This window comes from Rosa chinensis, chromosome 5 (assembly GCF_002994745.2).
Source record: "Rosa chinensis cultivar Old Blush chromosome 5, RchiOBHm-V2, whole genome shotgun sequence".
Taxonomy (NCBI): domain Eukaryota; kingdom Viridiplantae; phylum Streptophyta; class Magnoliopsida; order Rosales; family Rosaceae; genus Rosa; species Rosa chinensis.
The window spans coordinates 5744401-5763674 of NC_037092.1; the positions used below are offsets into that span (position 1 = coordinate 5744401).

A 19274-nucleotide genomic window follows, 5' to 3' on the forward strand; every position below is an offset into this window, starting at 1 on the left:
AATTGAAAATTTTCCACATAGGGATACATAAGCGTGGTAATGGTAAAATTGTAAGGGCAAAGAGAGAAGTTTAACATATATAACTGACCTGAACTTGGAAGATAGTGATGGTGCGAAGCCATTTTAGGTTTAGCGTGAAGGAAACCGTCGGGACAGTGCAACTGGACAAAGCTCCATCCTCTTCTAAACGTGACACCAATTTTGAATCAAACACTTCTTTCTCTCCTTCCTGAGCAAGAAGCAAGCGTTACAACTTTCATTCACAGAATGAATACGTTGTACTCCAGAAATAAAAGTTTGAGAAATTTTAAATACACACCCCTAATCACTTAATACACATCCCTATTATTTTATATTTCAAATTAGATTTTGTAGGTAGGTTAAAGAGAGTTTCTATTGGGACCTCCAAATCTGCTCACTTGACCTCACTCTATTATGAATTATTAAATGACATATATAACCTACTATAAAATGACTATTAAGGACAATATATAATTTTACCCAAAAAATATTATATTTATTTTATGTAGATTTTCTAATTCAATAATATTAGATTATATTATTATTTTCCTTATCTATTTTCATTTTCCAATTTCAATACATACTCATTAAAGTATTCATATATATTTAATAAGAATTAAAAATATGATTAAGATCATGTGACATAAAAATGTATGATATATAATTATATATGTTGAAAGCATATTGGTGAGGGAAAACAAAATAAATCCTCTTATGATTTATGACCTAAATCTAAGTCAATCCATTACATTTGCAAAAAAAAAAAATGAAAAAAAAACTAAAAATATTTAAATAATTAATCATGTGGTACAAAAAATACAGAAAAAAAATAAACATTAAAAAATGAATGTTTTTTTTTTTGAGAATAAAAACAAAATGATTTCTTCATTTTTTTTTTGCACAGCTAAAGTAGAAAAAAAAAACATAATAGTTCATGGCATTTTCGTATTGATTAGACATTAATTTTTAAAACTCAAGTTTGATTAAGAAGTATATTTAATTAAGATTTATAGAGTGATTAAATCATTGAAATGACTAAATTTTTTATTTTAAAGATAATAATTTATTTTCAAATTATATGAGTGAGGTTATTTGAGGAAATTTAGTGAGCTTTAGTGAGTAAATTTAGTATTTAAAAATTTAATAAGAGGTGTAAAAAGCATAAAGGTCAAGTGAGTAAATTTAGAAGTTCCAATAGAAAAACTCTAGGTTAAATGACCAAAACAGACATCTATGCATTAGAAGAAGAAAAAAATAATCATATTTTCCTTATATAATTCTATTTATGTATAAAGAGTTAGATAAACACAAAAAATTTCTATACATGGCCTCCTAATTTAATACAAGAATAAAGTTAGAAACTATCTAATTTAATTTTTCCTTAAATAAATTGTAATTAAATGAGGTTAGAGACCGTAATATTTAGAATTTAAAAATCAATGGCATTAAATATTTTTAAAACATATCGCTTTACTCCCATTTTTTAGTTAATTTCCTTTTTTGTTCTAAGAGTTATGATTAATCAATTTATTTTCTAATATAAAACATCACAGGTGAAAAAACTTTGTAATTGTTAATTTGTTTGGCCCCTCTAATGACAACTATATATTTAGTTCCGCCACTATGGAGAAACTACTAGTATAGTTTTAGTTGAATATTCAACTCATAATTTTATACTTGATTAACATGATGTTTGGTGGATGTGAGCACAAATAACACAAAGCCTATTTATATGCATCTATTTAAAGGGAACAATAATAAATCTTGAACAACATCGAGTCTCGATCATTTTTCAAGCAAACCTAACCTAGGGTTTGAGCAGAACGGCGGCGGGCCATCTTCGGTGGCCGGCTGATCTAACACCGGCGAGTTTGCTCATCAGGGCGAGGCTACGTAGGGGGGGGCGCATGTTTTGGAGGACAGATCGGTGCCAAAGATTGGAAGGAGTTGAGGATCGCATTGGTCAGTTTGGGTTGGCGGATCTGGCATTCTTCTCAGCGTCCTGACGCAATACCTGGACTAAGGGACTGCACAGCAATGTCTGTTTGACGATAGTTGTTGCTTCTCCGGTTGCGGGAGTCGACGTTGTTCTCTGGGTGATTTGTGTTCTTGAGTCGAGGATCTGGTCTGCAGGTGAGCTTTGGCCAGTCGTTGGCGGTGGGGTTTGCTGCAAAGTGGAGGCCTGATGTCCGGCTGGAAGGGTCGGCTGCCGGAAAGCTGGCCGGCGGCGGCGATGGTATGGCAGAAGATGATTTGGGCTTCTGCCCACTTTGCTTGGGTTTGGGCTCGAGCCTTTGGGCCTGGGCTCCAACTTGGGCTGCTGGGCTCTGTATTGGGGACCTTTAAGGAGGGTGCCTTGTCACCCTTAATTAGCACTTTGCTAGGAAGTAACTTTCTGTTGGTACAACAATTGCGCGCCTGGCCAATAGGGATGCTAGTAAATGATTTTGCCCTAGAAGACACGAAGTTTCTTTGCTTATAAGTTCGCTAATCTTAGCGAGCTTATCATCGACTTGTAATGAGTCTGTTTTGCTTAGAATAGGGTTTCCGGATTTTCTTGCTGGCTATCTTGTTGTAAGTATAGTTAGACTCTAGCCATTGGCAGTTTGCCGGCTATTGATTTTAATGATATCAATTTCTATTAAAAAAAATAACAATAATAAATCTTTATGGATTTCTCAATAACTAACACAAGTAATCAATATGGTCATTCACTACTACAAAAATTGAATCAGACGACACCCCTCAGACGACGCATCATAGTTTTCCGTCGTCTGATTGATTTTTATTTTTTTGGACGTCGTTTTTATAAAATCTGTCGTCTGATGTGAAATTATGAGTTAGTTCATAAGACGTTTAAGGACAGAACCGTTGTGTGACCCTAAAAAAATTGAGCGGCAAGTTTCCCACCATGTAGTGGTGCCAAATCCCATCTCAAACCCCAAATTTCCTCCTCAACATTTATTAATCATACGACGAAAAATAATAAAACTGTGGTCTGATCAATATATTTGTCTGAAGGAGGGAGATTTCCCACCAGCATATTTCTCTAACTCCCCAAAGAGGGAAGTCAGATTGATAGGAGACAAATCCTAAATTTAAAATGGTAGTCTTCAGACCACATTTTTATAAAATTCTGTTGTGTGTCTTTGTCCTAATTGATATAGCCGGGTTTGAAGCCCTAACACTTGAGCAAAAGAACAACAAAAGTTGCCACAGCTCCTCAATCTCTCCACAGCGCCTCACTCTCTCGAGTCTCGACACAGACCCATAACCAAAACCCACAACTATCAGCGCCCTCGCCCTCGCCCTCTCTCCCTCTATCTTCTACCCCTGACCCCAAATCCATCATTTTGAAACCTTGGACCTCTCTCCTCTCCTCGACAACCAAACCATTTTCTGCCTCATACGATTGATGGTGAATTCATCCCATCACTCTCACTTCAAAATAGACTGGAGAGAGCCCTAGATTGGAAACCTTCTCTTCTCCAATACTTTGAGTCCTCTTTCTCTTACATAATCTAAGGCGGCCTCTCTCTATATATGAGCAGAAGAACCAGAAGCTCGAGCTCCTACAAATGAACGGCTCGATTATGGGCATTCAATTAAAGTACTTGGGAAGATAAGGGTTCGGGTTTCTGCCTTAGGTCATTGAAAGAGGTCAATCAGGTGATCTAGGTTTAGTTAATGTTCATAATTGAATTCACATCGACCCCAAATCCATTAGGTTTTGCTTCGCATTCGTTAAACTTATTGTTCTTCACATCTCTTCCTAATCGAATCCAATCTTCACTAGTAGACCGCGTCTACTCCATTTCCAACGACACCAGGTACTCTCTCTCTCTCTCTGATTTTGAATCTAGGCTGCTCAATATAAATCAAGTCTTTGTTTGGTTTATTTGTTTGATTTTTGTGGGTTTTGGTGCGTGATAGGGACTCTTTCCCTCTGCCTCCTCCTCTGCTCTCACTACCTCCACCACTACTCGCATTCCCTTTCTAACATCACCATTCACTGAAATTTCAATTCAGCCACTATAAACTCCCAAGCTTCCATATTTTGGAGCTCCGCTAATCGATTTGTGTCGGGTTTTTTGTTCAGGTATATGGCAAGTTTGCAGAGATGCAGTAGCGTGTACCTGAGAGAGTCGGTTCTCTTGCTTCCATGTTGCAATGCTAACAATAGCTACAAGAGGTTGGTTTAATCTATATCATAAGTTTAACTTTTGTAGTTGATTAAATAAGTAATTATTTCTCAGATTCATTGAGTTTTGTTTTAGGTTGTACTTGACTCAGACTAGGATTCAGGTTAAGTTGCAGATTGCGAGGGAAAGAAGAAAAGGGTAAGCTTATTTGATGTTCCAGGCTGTATGCAAATACCTCTTCAAATTGAACGCAGTATTAAAACAAATTGCTTGATCTATCTGGTTTTGGAGGTACAGAGCTGGGTTGCTTTTAATCGGTGGTGTAGATTTCATTTGGGTTACCTCTATCGGTTCCTTCCTTCATTGGTCAATCTGACTAGGTAATGGTTTTTGTTCTTGATTTGGGTTCAAGATATTGGTGTTTTGATTGTTTGGGTTCAAAATATTGGTGTTTGGTGATTGGGTTTAAGGATTTGCTTTGTGTCCTGCGAGTATAGGAACTTTTGATGGGGACAAAATTGGTCCTTTTTTTTAAGATGGTTTTCGTGTTATGAACTGGTATATTGTTCTCAGTGCTTTCTTATTGTTATTTTATTGTTATTTGATTTAAGCTATCGTTGTTTAAAGACATTGAAGCTAAAGATAATCAGGAAGTATATTTAAAGTGATGACTGCTTATTAAAATTTGTTTGGTAGAGAAGGTTTGTTTTCAAGAGTAGGTTTTGATTTTGGTTAGTCTATTGGTAAGACAAGCAGTTTTGTGATTCAGTGGTGAATTCAATTTCTCTGTTATCGTCGTTATCTTTCCTAGTGTTTTGTTGTTTAGTACATGGTCCTGTTTATGGCTTTGCATGGAAAATACTGGATTCATTACCTTAGCTTGGATGAAAAGAAATTTGATGTGAAGGTTTGATTTTCAGGATAGGTTGAGAGAGTTTGATTTCGCAAGAAACTAAAGATTGTACATTGGCTAGATTTGTTGAGTTCTGCTTTAAATGAAGTCTTAATATTTTGAGCTTATATGTATGGATTTGTGTATATTTTGAGCTTTAAATCAAAGATATAGATACTGGACTTCAATCTATGTTGAGTGTTATTGGTTAAAAGCCTCTCGCATCAAATTACATATATGTCTGCTTAGTGCATTTGAAAAGCTAAGGTTCCTCAAGTTTGTATTTGGGATCATAATAACTTGTTGTCTTCTTTATATTCTGGTATGATCAGTTCTGTCATGCTTCTCTTAATAATCGTGGTATTGATTTAGATGAGAATATCATTCATCTATATGGGGTTTGGTCATTTTTGTTGCATATCATTATTATATAGTGGAGGGTAGAATTGATTTTTATCAGGTTTCTTTGTTTTCGCCACTAGATGTATGGATATCTTTATATTCTGAGCTGGTATTCTGCAGATACTGATCTATCATGATAGAGATAAATGCATGTTGTAACACTATCTTTGAATTGCCTGCTGTTTCTCGACTCTTTTTCTTTCAACTTTGGTGACTACATTGAAATCATACATAGAGGTTAGTGCAGATTCAGACTAACACAATAACACATGTCAACTAACTAGAAGTGATAGTTCACCTTTGTTTCCCAAGTGATATACATCAAGGATAACTCGAAACATATTTATCTTATTGTGGCTGATGATTGTTCAGATAGTCTTAGAGATATTAATGTATATATCTGATCAAGTTGTCCATGATTGATTGACAAATTAATATGAGCATAGCAGAGAACTTCTGCACAATATATGTAGTAGCATCGAAATGTGGAAGTGTATTTTTGCATATATTTACAATATGCAAATGTGGTTAAGTTATATGATTGTTGTATTGAATGAATAAATGAAAAATAAAAGCCCTGCACATTGATTGTTTGGTAAGGATATTTGATATAGAGAAAAAGGGAATAGATGGAAAATAAAAGCTTTCCAGATTCTTTATTTACTAAGATGATGTATTACGAAATTTAGATTGGCCTGCAAGGGAAAAAGTATGGTTTATTTTTCTATCTAAAACAGGCTTTGAGATTCTTCTACACACACACACACATTTGTTTTGTCAACTCAATTCAAAAATTTAAGTACTTTTTTTTTTATTTCTAGGTTGAAGATATAAGATTGATAATCCATAACTTGACAAAGTTCCTCCCACACAAAGATGTCCAGGTCAGAATCTATAAATTTGCTCTTTCTTTTGTCCATTCTATTCTTGGCATCTTTGTTCATACTTTGGTTTATCTTTGTTATCTAGATCATTTCTTATTCACTTAATAAAAATAATTCAGTTGCCTGCAATTTTTTAACTAATTCACATTCCTTCTGCATTTTTACACTGAATAGATTCAATTCACTTTCAGCATTAGTGTACTCCATATCCCCCCCTGCACACACGCACACGCACACGCACACACAACTTGATCATCCACTTTTCAGTTTCAAATCATGCATCAATTGTCCTGACCCATTTGCATATATGTATGAGTTCACCAAGTACAAAGATCACTTGCAGATAAACGTTTGAATAAAAAAAAAGTCATTTTAAATTCTCATTTCTATTCTCTCTCTGTTTGGTTACTTTTGTCAGGCAACTCTTTTGTTGACAGTCTGGAACTTCTATCAAGGCAAATAGCTACATAATGCAGAAGCAACAATGGTTTACATGCTGGAACTTCTGCCGGCATAAATTTAGCAAACCTGCAGGTTTTGATCATCTATTATTGTCTAGACAAGCAATTACTCGCTTAAACAATCTCCATAATCTGTAAGAATAATGAGTTCCGCAGCAAAGTGCGGGCATCATTTCTAGTTGTATAAGATATTGTAATTGGTTTTTGGTATGTTTATGTTTTTGTGTTAATTGATTGTTGCACAAGAAAGTATGCATCATGAAGTACAAGTAATATCTGATAGAATTTTTCATATATGTCATGATTAGTTTCATAATCTCATTACCATTCTGTTTTTCTTTTGCAGACCATATGCAAAAAAAAGTTTGATCCTAATTTTTTTCTGCCACTCCTTTATCTGTGCTTTCGTAGTATCTTCATCCATTGTTTTTCATTCAGGTAAATCAGCTAAAGCTTAGTTAAATGTTTTTTGTATTAAATTCACAATATCTATAGCAGTGGTGATGTTCAATTCTTAACTGTTAGTGTTTGATTATTCAGATTCTGGAAACAATAGAAATGTACATATCCTATATTCAAAGACTTTGTGTACAAGAATGAGCGTCATCCTAAGCAATTGGAAATATTTCCTAGGCATGCTATTCCAGATGGTGAGAATGCATTTGATTGACCAAAAATATAATGCATTTCCTTTCCTAAATGATGAGAACATGTATAAATTCAGTATTTCATTGACCACATATATGAATATTTCTGTTGTTTCCTTGTTTCTAATCTCAGGTACATGATCCTAGCATTGACGGGTGAGAAAGGGTATAATGGAATTGCATGTAACTAGTGTTTTGCCTATGTTAGTCCAGTTTCTGTTCTGGCATGTGTATCCCTCAGTGAACTATTGATCCATATGCAGTTGGAACTGCAGAAAGAGAGGAAAAAGCACCTACAGAAGCTTCCAAAGCTAGACTCCAATGAGGCCATGAGAGCAGCAAAGCTAGACTCCTTTAAGTAAATTTCTGGATGTATATTGTTAGGAGAGTAGTATTAGATGTACTCCTTTTGTGGATGAAAGATTACCTTTGCACAATCCATTTTGGTGCATTATGTGGATTATAACAATTTCTTCTATATATTGATAGCTACTGTTAATTTGATCATTTTCGATTTCAGTTCCAACATATATAATGCATTGAATCATTCTATTGGGACAACAATAACCACAAAAAATTGTCGTATGTGCACAATGTTCACAATGACCCCAAAATAAAAACTGTTGTGTGAATAAAAGTCACACAACGGTTATAGAAAAAAAAAACGACTTCTGAATTGCCTTCACACGACAGTTTCTAAAGTTGCCCATTGTCTGAATAACACTCACACAACAGCTAATGCTGTCGACAGGCTGCCGGCATACTGCCGACATGCTGCACCCCATGCTGCCGAGCCCTTCACACGACGGTTCCCTACAATTGATCTTCATCAGACGGCGCCTCGATAGACGACGCTTTATCTCCATATCAGACGACGGTTTTTAGCTGTCGTCTGATTCAATTTTTGTAGTAGTGATTTACAAAATGTCAATATACTAGAATATACTAATCATATTAAATAGTAACCTTAATATAGTCAAAAAGTAGGATATTTCATGATTTTTGAGATTAAGGGTATTTTAGGGACTTTGAGTTGTGTATTTAGTAAAATATTAGAATAAGAAATTAAATAGGTGATGTATTAAGTATGAAGTGTGTATTAAGTAATTAGGAGTGTGTATTTAAAACTTCTCTAAAAGTTTATATAACTAAAAGGGTCTTTGACCCAAAGCACCAAAATAAGCAAAAATTATCTTACTTACCCCAGCAACAGTTTTTTCTTCTCGCCTACACAATTTAACAACAAATGACTATTTTGACCTTAACACAATTAATGAATTACAGCTAAGCCACTCAACATCAATCTCTCTCTCTCTCTCTCTCTCTCTCTCTCTCTCTCTCTCTCTCTCTCTCTCTCTCTCTCTCTCTCTCTCTCTCTCTCTCTCTCTCTCTCTCTCTCTCTCTCTCTCTCCTTCAGCTTCGGCGATCGACTCAGCCCTCGCTCTCTCCTCTAGCTCCGGCGCTCGACCCAAGCCATCTCCATCTCTCCTCCAGCTCCGGTAACGACGCAATAACTCGGAGACAGGAGGAATGGTGCTGTCTTCATTGCAATTCAGCCTCGCTTTGGTGTCGATCGACCAATTGGGACCAGGTCGATCCCATCACAGCGAAGCAGAAGACCAATCGGAGATCCCGTCGCCGATTTGGTCAAAGGCGTTGTAAACAAAATGTCAATAAGCTCCAAAGCAAGGGTTTTGGGAGCGGAGAAGAGAAGCGCGAGGCGGGGATTGAGGGAGACCCAATCGGAGGTTAGAGAGTACCGCCACCTTTAAAATCCCTTCGAAATCGGACCTGGTAGGCGAGTTTGAAGCACCAGCTTTAACGTGGATGCCTAGATCAATTTCTGCGTGCCCGAATCCTTTTTTTTTTATAAGTAATGGGGCAAAAGGAAAGGAAAAAAAAAATTCGAGTGTCTATTGAGGGGCAATAGACGTTTTTAAATTGATAAAATTTCTTCATTTTTTTTTCTTTAATCGAAGTTTTATTTGTCTAATTTTAGGAAGATTAGTTCCTATTCCGACTACTTAAAGTTCTATTGGGGGCAATAGACTATTGGGGACAATAGGCTTCTATTGGGCGGCAATAGACGTCTATTGGGCGGCAATAGACATTTCCGGCAACCTATGAAATCTCCGACGACCTCTCTGGGAACCTCCAGCAAGGTTTTCAGAAAAGTCCTGTGAGCGGCAACCTGTGACCGGACCGGAATCTGGCAAAGTTGGAAGGAATTCGGTGACCGATGACCGGAATCAGAAGACTAGTGACGGGGCTCCGGCGAAGTCTCCTATGGTTTCTCTCTCTCTCTCTCTCTCTCTCTCTCTCTCTCTAAGTAACACATGGGTGAGAGTAAAATGGTATTAAAAAAACAGGGAAAAAAAAAACTTTATGGGGTATTAGGGAAGACTTCCTTAGAGTGTTTTGAGTAAAGGGGAATTAAAAAAACTTAATGGGGTAAGTGGGAAAAAAATCTCTAGAAATGAGACAAATGGACAAAAACCCTAAATAAAAATAAGTGTTTGTCCAGTCTTCAAACTCAACCTCTTTTGTATAGGAGTTGATTTCAAACTCAACCTCTTGGTGCCAGGTTCTATTCATACCTCCTAATTTGCTCTTTGAACCTCCCATAATTTTTGTGAAATTTTAATTCCTAACTTACCCCCATAATAAAATTAAAAAAGAAAAACAACCCACTAGATTAAAACCGAATAGGCACCGGCCATCAGATTTGGTTGAGCACTTGGGTGGCAGCTCACCAAGCCAACTTAGATTAAAGTTTCATTGCTGCTTGATTCATAGTTGATATATGGTCTATTGGGTGTGATTCAACCAAACTGAGTGCAAAGAAATTCTAGAATTAGGGACTCGTGGTCATGGTTCTAAAAAACGGCCTAGGCGCTAGGCGTTGGGTCACCGTTCCGACTTTGGCCTAGGCGATTGTGTTAGGCGCGGGGCTTCTCGGCGGTCGCCTAAGCGGTCTAGGCGGAGGCTAGGCACTAGGCGCTGCTCCTCAAGCTTTGCAATATCGACGTGTTGTCGTGAAACGTGGCCAGAAAATGGATGGGTTAAGAAGAGATCGAGTCGGGGTTTGAATCTCCTCGATGAATCCGGCGCTGCAATAGAAGAAAAAGATCGAGTCTTAGCCCGATACCTGACCCAAATCGTTCTGCTGCATGTGTAGGCGTGTAGCACCAGTAGGAGGCGTCCATGGAAGCCATCTGAGATGAGCTAATCCCTAATTTCACAAAGGGGGCCAAATTTGGCGAAGAGGCAAAAGAGTAAAAGGCTCTTGCTTTATGGAGTAATTGAATCCCGTAAAGCTAAATTAGAGGTTAGAAATCAAGAATGAATTGGGATTGAATGGGGTTGAGCTTTGTGAGCTTTTGAACTGCAGTGAAGCCAGAGAGAGATGAGAGAGACGAGAGAGAAAAAGAAGAAGAGAAGCAGAATGACGATTTAGAATTGATTGTTAATGAATTATCAATGAATTGGTTATTATTTATTAATAATCAATATTGTTCTTTTATTAGCTCAATATTAATCAATGAAATAAAATTGATTGCTAATAAATAATTAATAAATTATGATATTTTATAAAAAAAAAACTGCCTAGGCAGGAGGTGTTAGGCCCCAGACCACCGCCCGACTAGCGCCTAGTGTTTTTTAGAACCTTGCTCATGGTGCAGCACCTCGCCAAGAATCTACGTACCCAGATTAGAGTGTTATTTGCTCCTTGATAATATATAGTAGATGTTTTATTGAGTGCCATATTAGTATACAACGTCTGAGTTAATTGCAGTATTAAATGACGTGAGAAGATTATGAATCACTAAAGAAAATTATGAATGAAGGTAATCATGTTTATAGCAACGCCTTGAGATGGAGGAGAAATAACTGTGGTATCTCTTCAATTTTGATTCTTCTTCTGAATTTTTATATACTTATTTCTTTATTCATTTTGTTCTAGGGCTAAAATGGAAATTCAATGTTTACAAAAATTAAAAGAGGTCTAAAAAGCAAATTTGTAGGTATGAATAGAATCATACTTTTCCAAAAAAAAAAAAAACATCTCTTGGTGTCAATGAGCTGTGGCATGTTGATTATGTAGATTAACGGATAACGTGGAGGTCACAAATTAAAATCTCATTTAATGAGAATAAAAAAATTTTCAATCCTTGTATCAAAATGAGTTGCTGTAAATATCTTACATGAGCCTTCCAAACAATTTAGGTTTTTGCCTCATCTTTGAATATGGCTCGATTTGTGTTAAAACATGATGATGCTCACACTTTTTGCATCCAAATTCACTTTTCTTAGATATTGTGTGAGTCATACAGGAACCGTTTTATATGTTCATTGAGTATTTTTCTTTTTAAAAATCTCATTTTCAAAGAAAGTAAGTTTTTACTCAGTCTTAATTCTTAAAATATGCTCGGAAATTACGCATCGATAAAGTTTGGGCTTGCCCAATTCCATCTTGGACCTCGAGACTTTTCTCACCCCCGTTAAGCCAGTTGAAATTGGACCAAGTGAAAAGTATTAGTAATGGCAAATTGGTAATACTTGTACATGGATTTATGCCCACACAAATAGATGCCAAATTGGAAATAATCTGGCCGACATGTCCATAGGCTCTGCGGATCAAAACGTTTCAATTTTCTTTTTTAACTTACTCTCCAGAAATAGACCAGGACGCGTGTCAACCAACCACACGGCCACCTTGCCCAAGTTAAACTCTTTATAACATGCAAAGGGTGATGAAAAAGAAAAAATATCTGCTCGAGAAACAAAAGAAAGTTACAGAGAAGTAACTTAGCAGTAGCAACAATGGCAGCCAGCAATGTCATCTTCAACATCTCGAGGTCACCGTTAACTCAATCCCCGGCTTCACACTCTCTCAGTCCCTCTCTCAAAACCTCCAGGGTTTGCTTTACCTCCGCTTCCAAATTCTCCAAGGTAATTACTCTAGTTAGAGCCACTCCGGCTGAAGTTGAAAGTACCACATGCATTTCATTTTATATTGACGTCTAGCTCTCAAAATTTCAGAGTCGAAATGCAGCGGAAATGAATAATGACTACTCAAGTTCCCGCCGGGCGTATGACGGAAAGGACTGGTGTACCAAAGCAAAGCCAACCATGGAAGAAGATGTCGAAGATGACAAGCCACTCTTGGAGAAAATTAAGGGGGCAGCGACGGACTACGCGGAAGAAACGATGGAGAACGTAAAAGGAGCATCGGAGACTATATCAGAGACGACCAAGGAGTATGCAGATGATGCAAAGGAGAAGACAAACGAGGCAGCGGAGACTATAGCGGCCAAGGCGGAGGAGGGGACTAACAAGGTGGCGGAGCCGGAGACGACGGAGAGTGACAGTGAGAATGTCAAGGAGAGTCAGTGAGAAGGTCAAGGAGACGGCAGAGAATATATAATTTGAACTTGTGATCAACATATTTATACATATGGATACATAAGCTTAGCTGCTAGCGCTTACAGTTGAATAAGCAAAGTTAAAGCTTTTGGCTAATACTAGAATTACAAAGTTAAAGCAATCCTCTGAACTTTTTTTTTTTTTTTTGTGGAAATGATGATAAAGAAGATATTTCAATAGTCGTAAAGCTTACAAATTTCTACCAACTTTTTCGAATATATATCTTGCACAGTGGTGTTCACCTAGTTTTTGAGAGGGTGTTCACCTTGTTAGTTATTAACTAAAGAAACTATATTTAATCGGAAAATGATTTGTGGCCTCAATCATGTCACCTACACACATTACCAATTTGTCAAATCATGACATGTAATTTTTGAGAAAAAGACTATCTTATCCTTCCAAAATCTAATGAATTTAAGTTACTTTGGCTTTCCTCTAAACAAAAATTATTTTAGTTTTTTTATTTTTTCTTTTCATTACTCTCATGCTTAGATTTAAACAACAATTTTTTTTTCTTTAAGAATAGAAAAAAATTCATGTAATTCAGTCAATAGATTTGCACATACACTCGATCAATAGATTTGCATAACACATGTATATGAATTCAACCTTTGTTGGGTTCCTGTAAATTTTAAAAATATAATGTGAAAAATACATATTCATATGATTATATATATTCTTATGTTTATTTTTTTTTTCTCTTTATGTAGCTAGAGTTTACACGTTATATTTTGAGTTTATTATTTTTTGTTTGTTTTTTCCCTTATATTTAGATTTGTAGAAGATAATTAATTACTAGAATTTTTTCTTACCTCTTAAGTTAGACATATGTATTTTCTAAATTCAATTTAATAATGCTATTTTTTTTTGGATGAAATTAATCAATATTTGAAAAGAAAAGTTAATGCCTATTTCTTGACTGATGCTATTTGAAAAGAAAAATTATAGAAAAGAATTTAATTAAATGAAGAAAAATATTTGTCAATGAATTTGTAGACATATCTCTTAAATTAATACATATTAATTAATAGCTTATCTTTTTTTCCGTCACCTAATTTAATTCATTAATGTAATTGATTCATCCTCTAACATCTAAAAGGAAATTTAAAAGGGTAAAGTTGATATTGCAATAGTATGATGTGGCAAGATTTATTATTTAGAATTGAAAATAAAATTTGAATTCGCTTACATGGCATGATATCTAGGATTTGAGGCCACAAATCTTATATATGATTACCCTATTTAATCACTTTTGGTGTAAATCCAACGGTTGAAAATAAAACAACTTAACATAAAAATAATTATTTTCACTATTGGATTTATATTCAAGGGTGGTTGAACATATTTTTCTTTGTGATAGTAGTTATATGGTACACCAATTAAGTGACAATCATACAAAAATAAAACTAAGATGATGATGATGATGATTGATGGTAGTAGTGGTGGTGGTGGTATTAATAGTAGTAGTAGGAGCAGATAATAATAATAAATTGTGCCAGATAAAAAAATAAAAACATTAACAAAAAAGGAATTACTTTGATAAAGCTGACCAATAATGAAATCAATTTCAAAGAACTAAAAGTATTCTCTTGCAAATTTTTCTAGCAGAAGTGACGGATGCAGAGCTTAAAAACATCTAAGTTTGTGAAAAGTTAAAAATTATGAGGTAATTTTGTAATGCACAGCCAGCACAGGTATGAGTTTGCATATATATATATATATATATGTGTGTGTGTGTGTGTGTGTGACTACAGTAAATTAAATTATAATTTGCTTGAATAAATATATAAATAATATTTAAACAAAGTATATAACACACTAACTAGAGCAAAATGACCAGACTAGTAACTTAATAAGGGCTGAGAATGTGAACTATATATATATATATATTCTACATTGGATGAATTGTTAAAGTAAAATGACAATTAGAATTGGTCTACTCATTTCATTTCATAGTCCCTTTATATAGGGATAGAGTTACAACGGAAATATTAATTACATTAAATACATTGAATGCTGATTGATTTATAATTGTGATGATTGATAGTAATCACTGATTCCTTGATTCCCTCTCCGTCAGTTGTTTTGACGAAGGCACACAATATGTTTTTCCTTTAACACTCCCCCTTGTGCCAAGTCAAAGACGAAATGGTGCATGAGTTGTTGCCTCACTAAAAACCTTGCCAAGTAACAATAAAAACCCTGTGGGACAAAAATACACCTTGGTCGAAGGAAAAGGGCACAATGCACCTTCTACATTTGAGAATGACATGTGTGTGTTAGACTCCCCCTGACGTCTACACTTCCCCCTAATCTTTACATTAATCAAGTGAGCTTGGAAAGTCTTTGCATTCCTATGCTTTTCACATGTTTCTCAACTGTGGCCTTAGGCAGTGATTTGGTGAACAAATCTGCCACATTCTCCTCAGACCTTACTTGATTCACTTGAATCTTGAGGAGGGTATGTTGTTGCTGATTGTAGGAAAACTTTGCCGATATGTGTTTTGTATTATCCCCTTGATATATCTTAGCTTCATCTGTTCGATGCAAGCTGCATTATCTTCATAAATGCAAGTAAGCTCTTCAGTGGTTGAACTCAAACCACTAGTCCCTCGAATATGTGTGATGATAGCTCTTAACCATACACACTCATGAACCGCCCCATGTGGAGCAATGATCTCTAAGTGGTTCGAGGAGGTAGCCACAAGGGTTTGCTTGGTTGATATCCAAGATATCGCCGTGTTCCCAATGGTAAATACATAACCAGTTTGGGAACGATCTTTATGTGGGTCAGAGAGGTACCCAGTATCAGCAAAACCAACCAAAATGTTATTTGGCGTTTCGGTGTAGTGAGTGGCGCTCTCGCCATCAACATTTTCTTTAGAGATTGCAGTTCCATCTACGATCCCTCTTATCTCTCTGTAGGGAAAGAACAGTCCCAAGTCAATGGTCCCTTTTAGGTATCGAAGATATTCTTGATACCATTCCAATGACGCTGCGTTGGCGTTGAGCTAAATCTAGCTAACAAGTTCACTGAGAATGCAATGTCTGGTCGAGTAAATTGGGCTAAGTACAATAATGAGCCTATTGCACTTAGATAGGGAATTTCAGCTCCCAACACTTGTTCGTCATCTTCCTTTAGACGAAATGGATCTTTCCTTGCATCCAAACTTCGACCGATCATGGGAGTGCTAGCAGGATGTGCTTTGTCCATGTTATATCGCCTGACTTTTAGACATATGCAGACTGGTGGATTAATATTCCACAAACTCGGTGTTCTAGTTCAAGGCCTAGATAGAATCGAGTTTTCTCAAGGTCCTTTATCTCAAATTCGGATTTCAAGTAGCTCGCGGTTTCTCTTATTTCATCAAGAGTACCAGTTATGTTCATATCATCGACATATACTACTACAATTGCAAATCCGGAACTTGTTTTCTTTATGAATACCCAGGGACATAATTCATCGTTCTTATATCCCTTCCCAATCAAGTAGTCACTTAGACGGGTATACCACATCCGCCTGGATTGTTTTAATCCGTAAAGTGAGCGTTTCAACCTAGTTGCAAATGCACTCCATGGTTTAGAGTCACTTGGCTTGGGTAATGTAAGGCCATCAGGCACTTTCTTATATATCTCTGAATCTAGATCCCCAGACAGATATGCAATAACCACATCTATGAGCTGCATTTCCAGTCCTTTGGAAACTACTAAGCTAACTAAGTAGCGGAACGTTATAACATCCATTTTTGGGAGAGAATGTCTCCTCGTAGTCAATTCCAGGGCGTTGTGAGAAACCTTGCGCCACAAGGCGAGCCTTGTACCTTAGGACTTCATTCTTCTCATTACGCTTTCTGACAAAGGTCCATTTATGTCCTACAGGCTTTACACTTGGTGGGGTTAGCACTACCGGACCAAATACCTGTCTCTTTGTCAGAGAATCTAATTCTACCTGGATTGATTCATTCCATTTAGGCCAATCTGCTCTTTGTTGACATTTTTCAACAGAGCGTGGTTCGATATCATCGTGCACTATGATTCCTTGAGCAACAGTATATATCATCAATGTGTATGGAAGATATTTCTATCAACTCATACGCACTCTCGTAATCCTTTGAGATTTCTTTGTTCTCTGGAATCATTTCAACATCGGAGCGTCCTCCAGTATTGATTCATGGACATAACTATAATCAGAGATAATCTCATGAGAGGGATTCTATACATTGATGATTGGTTTGTGCCTTACTCACCCTCTTCTTCCTTGGGTGAGTGTCAATCGAACCAAGTGACCTCCCCCTCTTCCTTGGGGAGCCACGACCTCAACCACACCTCCACTAAGTGCGGTTGCAGTGCCTCTATCTGCGGCACCGTGCCCCTTGTTGGGGACTTCTAACCTTGCAGGCACATTTGCAGCTGATATATGTGATTTCGTCACTTTTGCGATATCAGTAAACGTATCAGGAATCGAATCTGCTATGTTCTGAAGATCGATTATTCTTTTCACTTCACTTTCACTTTGTGAAGTGCGGGAATCAAAATGAGATAGAGTGGGGACAAACCACGACAATTCCTGTCGTTCCCTTGGAAAATCCTTTTCCTATCTCCCCCTAACGACGGGAAGACTATCTCATCAAAGTGACAGTCCGCAAATTTAGCGGTAAAGAGATCCCCTGTCAAGGTTTCCAAATAGCGGATAATTGTTGGGGATTCGTATCCAACATAAATACTTAATCGTCTCTGAGGACCCATTTTGGTGCGCTGTGGGGGTGCAATAGGCACATATACTGCTCAACCAAATATGCGTAAGTGTGAAGTGTCAGGCTCATATCCAGTTACCAACTGGTACGCAGAAAATGGTTGGCTAGCTATGGGTCTGAAACGAATAAGTAAAGCTGCGTGCAATATTGCATAACCCCATGCAGATATAGGCAGATTGGTGCGCATAACCAATGCCCTAGCCACCATCTGTAGCCTTTTGATGGTGGCTTCTGCGAGACCATTTTGTGTATGCACATAGGGTACAGGATGCTCTACATCGATCCAAATAGATATGCAATAATCATCAAATGCTTTTGATGTAAACTCTCCAGCATTATCAAGCCTTATAGACTTGATAGGGTGGTCAGGGTGGTGAGCCCTTAAACGTATAATCTGTGCCAGGAGTATTGCAGCATTTCTTGTGGACAATAAAACGACATGTGACCAGATTGTCGAAGCATCCACCAGAGCCGTAAAGTACTTGAATGGTCGGCATTTTGGATGGATAGGTCCACAGACATCTCTTTGTATCCTTTGTAAGAATGGAATGTTTTGGTTTGTATCTTTAGCATAGGAAGGTCTCGATCCTGTTTTTGCTAAAGAGCAGGCTTTGCAAAATGAGTGATGTGCCTTTGAAATAGTCAATGAGGCATAATGGGAGGGAGGTAGTGCTTTTGAGCAATCCTAGAACCGACACCTTGCAGTGTGGCGGATTTTTCTCCCATTTTTCACTCGAAAGAAGGGATGTCCGTGTGAGTTCTTGAAAAATACGGATCATCATGTCACGACCTCGGTGCCATAGGCGGTCATGCAAAAGCCTGTATGAGTCAGTGTCCCACATTTCATTGTTGGTGACAGTATAGGATTCAATGATCAGAATCGTAGTGAGGTACAGTCCACTAAATTGACTCATAAGTTTCTCTAAGATGTGTTTCCTTCCACAGTCATTAGATGTAATATCAAGGTATTCAGTTCCATTCTCACGGTGTGTTTTTACATGATAACCGTTGGCACAAATTGCTTTGAAACATTAACAAGGTTCGATTAGCTCTTGGTGCATACAGAGCGTTTTTGACTTTAAATATATCTCAGATTCTTTAGAGTAATTTTATTTGCGTAGAATGATATTCTTTTCATTCTAATAATTTTTCTCTTTTCTAGATGTATTGCTTTACATCTTTGTAGTGCTATTTCGAACCAGGTAAATATGTGTATAGAAATAAATTTGAATAAATTCAGTGCTTTAGAATAAAATTCAAAATTTATTAATAAGCCAACGATAATCAAATCAAGGTCTTGTTTAGAAATCTTATTCATCAATCCATGATTGAAAATAAACTTTAAGACCAAAACAATAGTCTAAGTAAAAGTGGGGCATTATGCCTTCACAACTGTCTTTGGAAAATAAATAGATAAAGCAGGTCAGTCAAAATCTAGTGCATCCATTGACTGAGCAAGTTCCTTGTTGCTATTGAGGTCTGCAATTGTGAGGTTGACATTTGGGTCATGGCCTCTTTCTTCCATATAGTGAGTTTCTTGTTCTTTAGACTCCCTATATCTCTTGTAATTGGCTGCTACTCTGTTGCTTGCTTGGCAGTTCTTGTACCAATGCCCAATGATTCCACACCTATAGCATGGTTCAT

General features: G+C 36.8%; 1 protein-coding gene across 1 annotated transcript; it reads left to right on the plus strand.

Annotated features, from left to right (window-relative positions):
* Positions 1 to 12207: 12207 nt before the first annotated feature.
* LOC112166753 lies at positions 12208 to 12997 on the plus strand. Its single transcript, XM_024303656.2, has 2 exons — positions 12208 to 12402; positions 12493 to 12997. The coding sequence occupies exons 1-2, from the start codon at positions 12274 to 12276 to the stop codon at positions 12844 to 12846; spliced, it is 483 nt and encodes a 160-aa protein (XP_024159424.1). The 5' UTR covers positions 12208 to 12273; the 3' UTR covers positions 12847 to 12997.
* The last annotated feature ends 6277 nt before the right edge of the window (positions 12998 to 19274 follow it).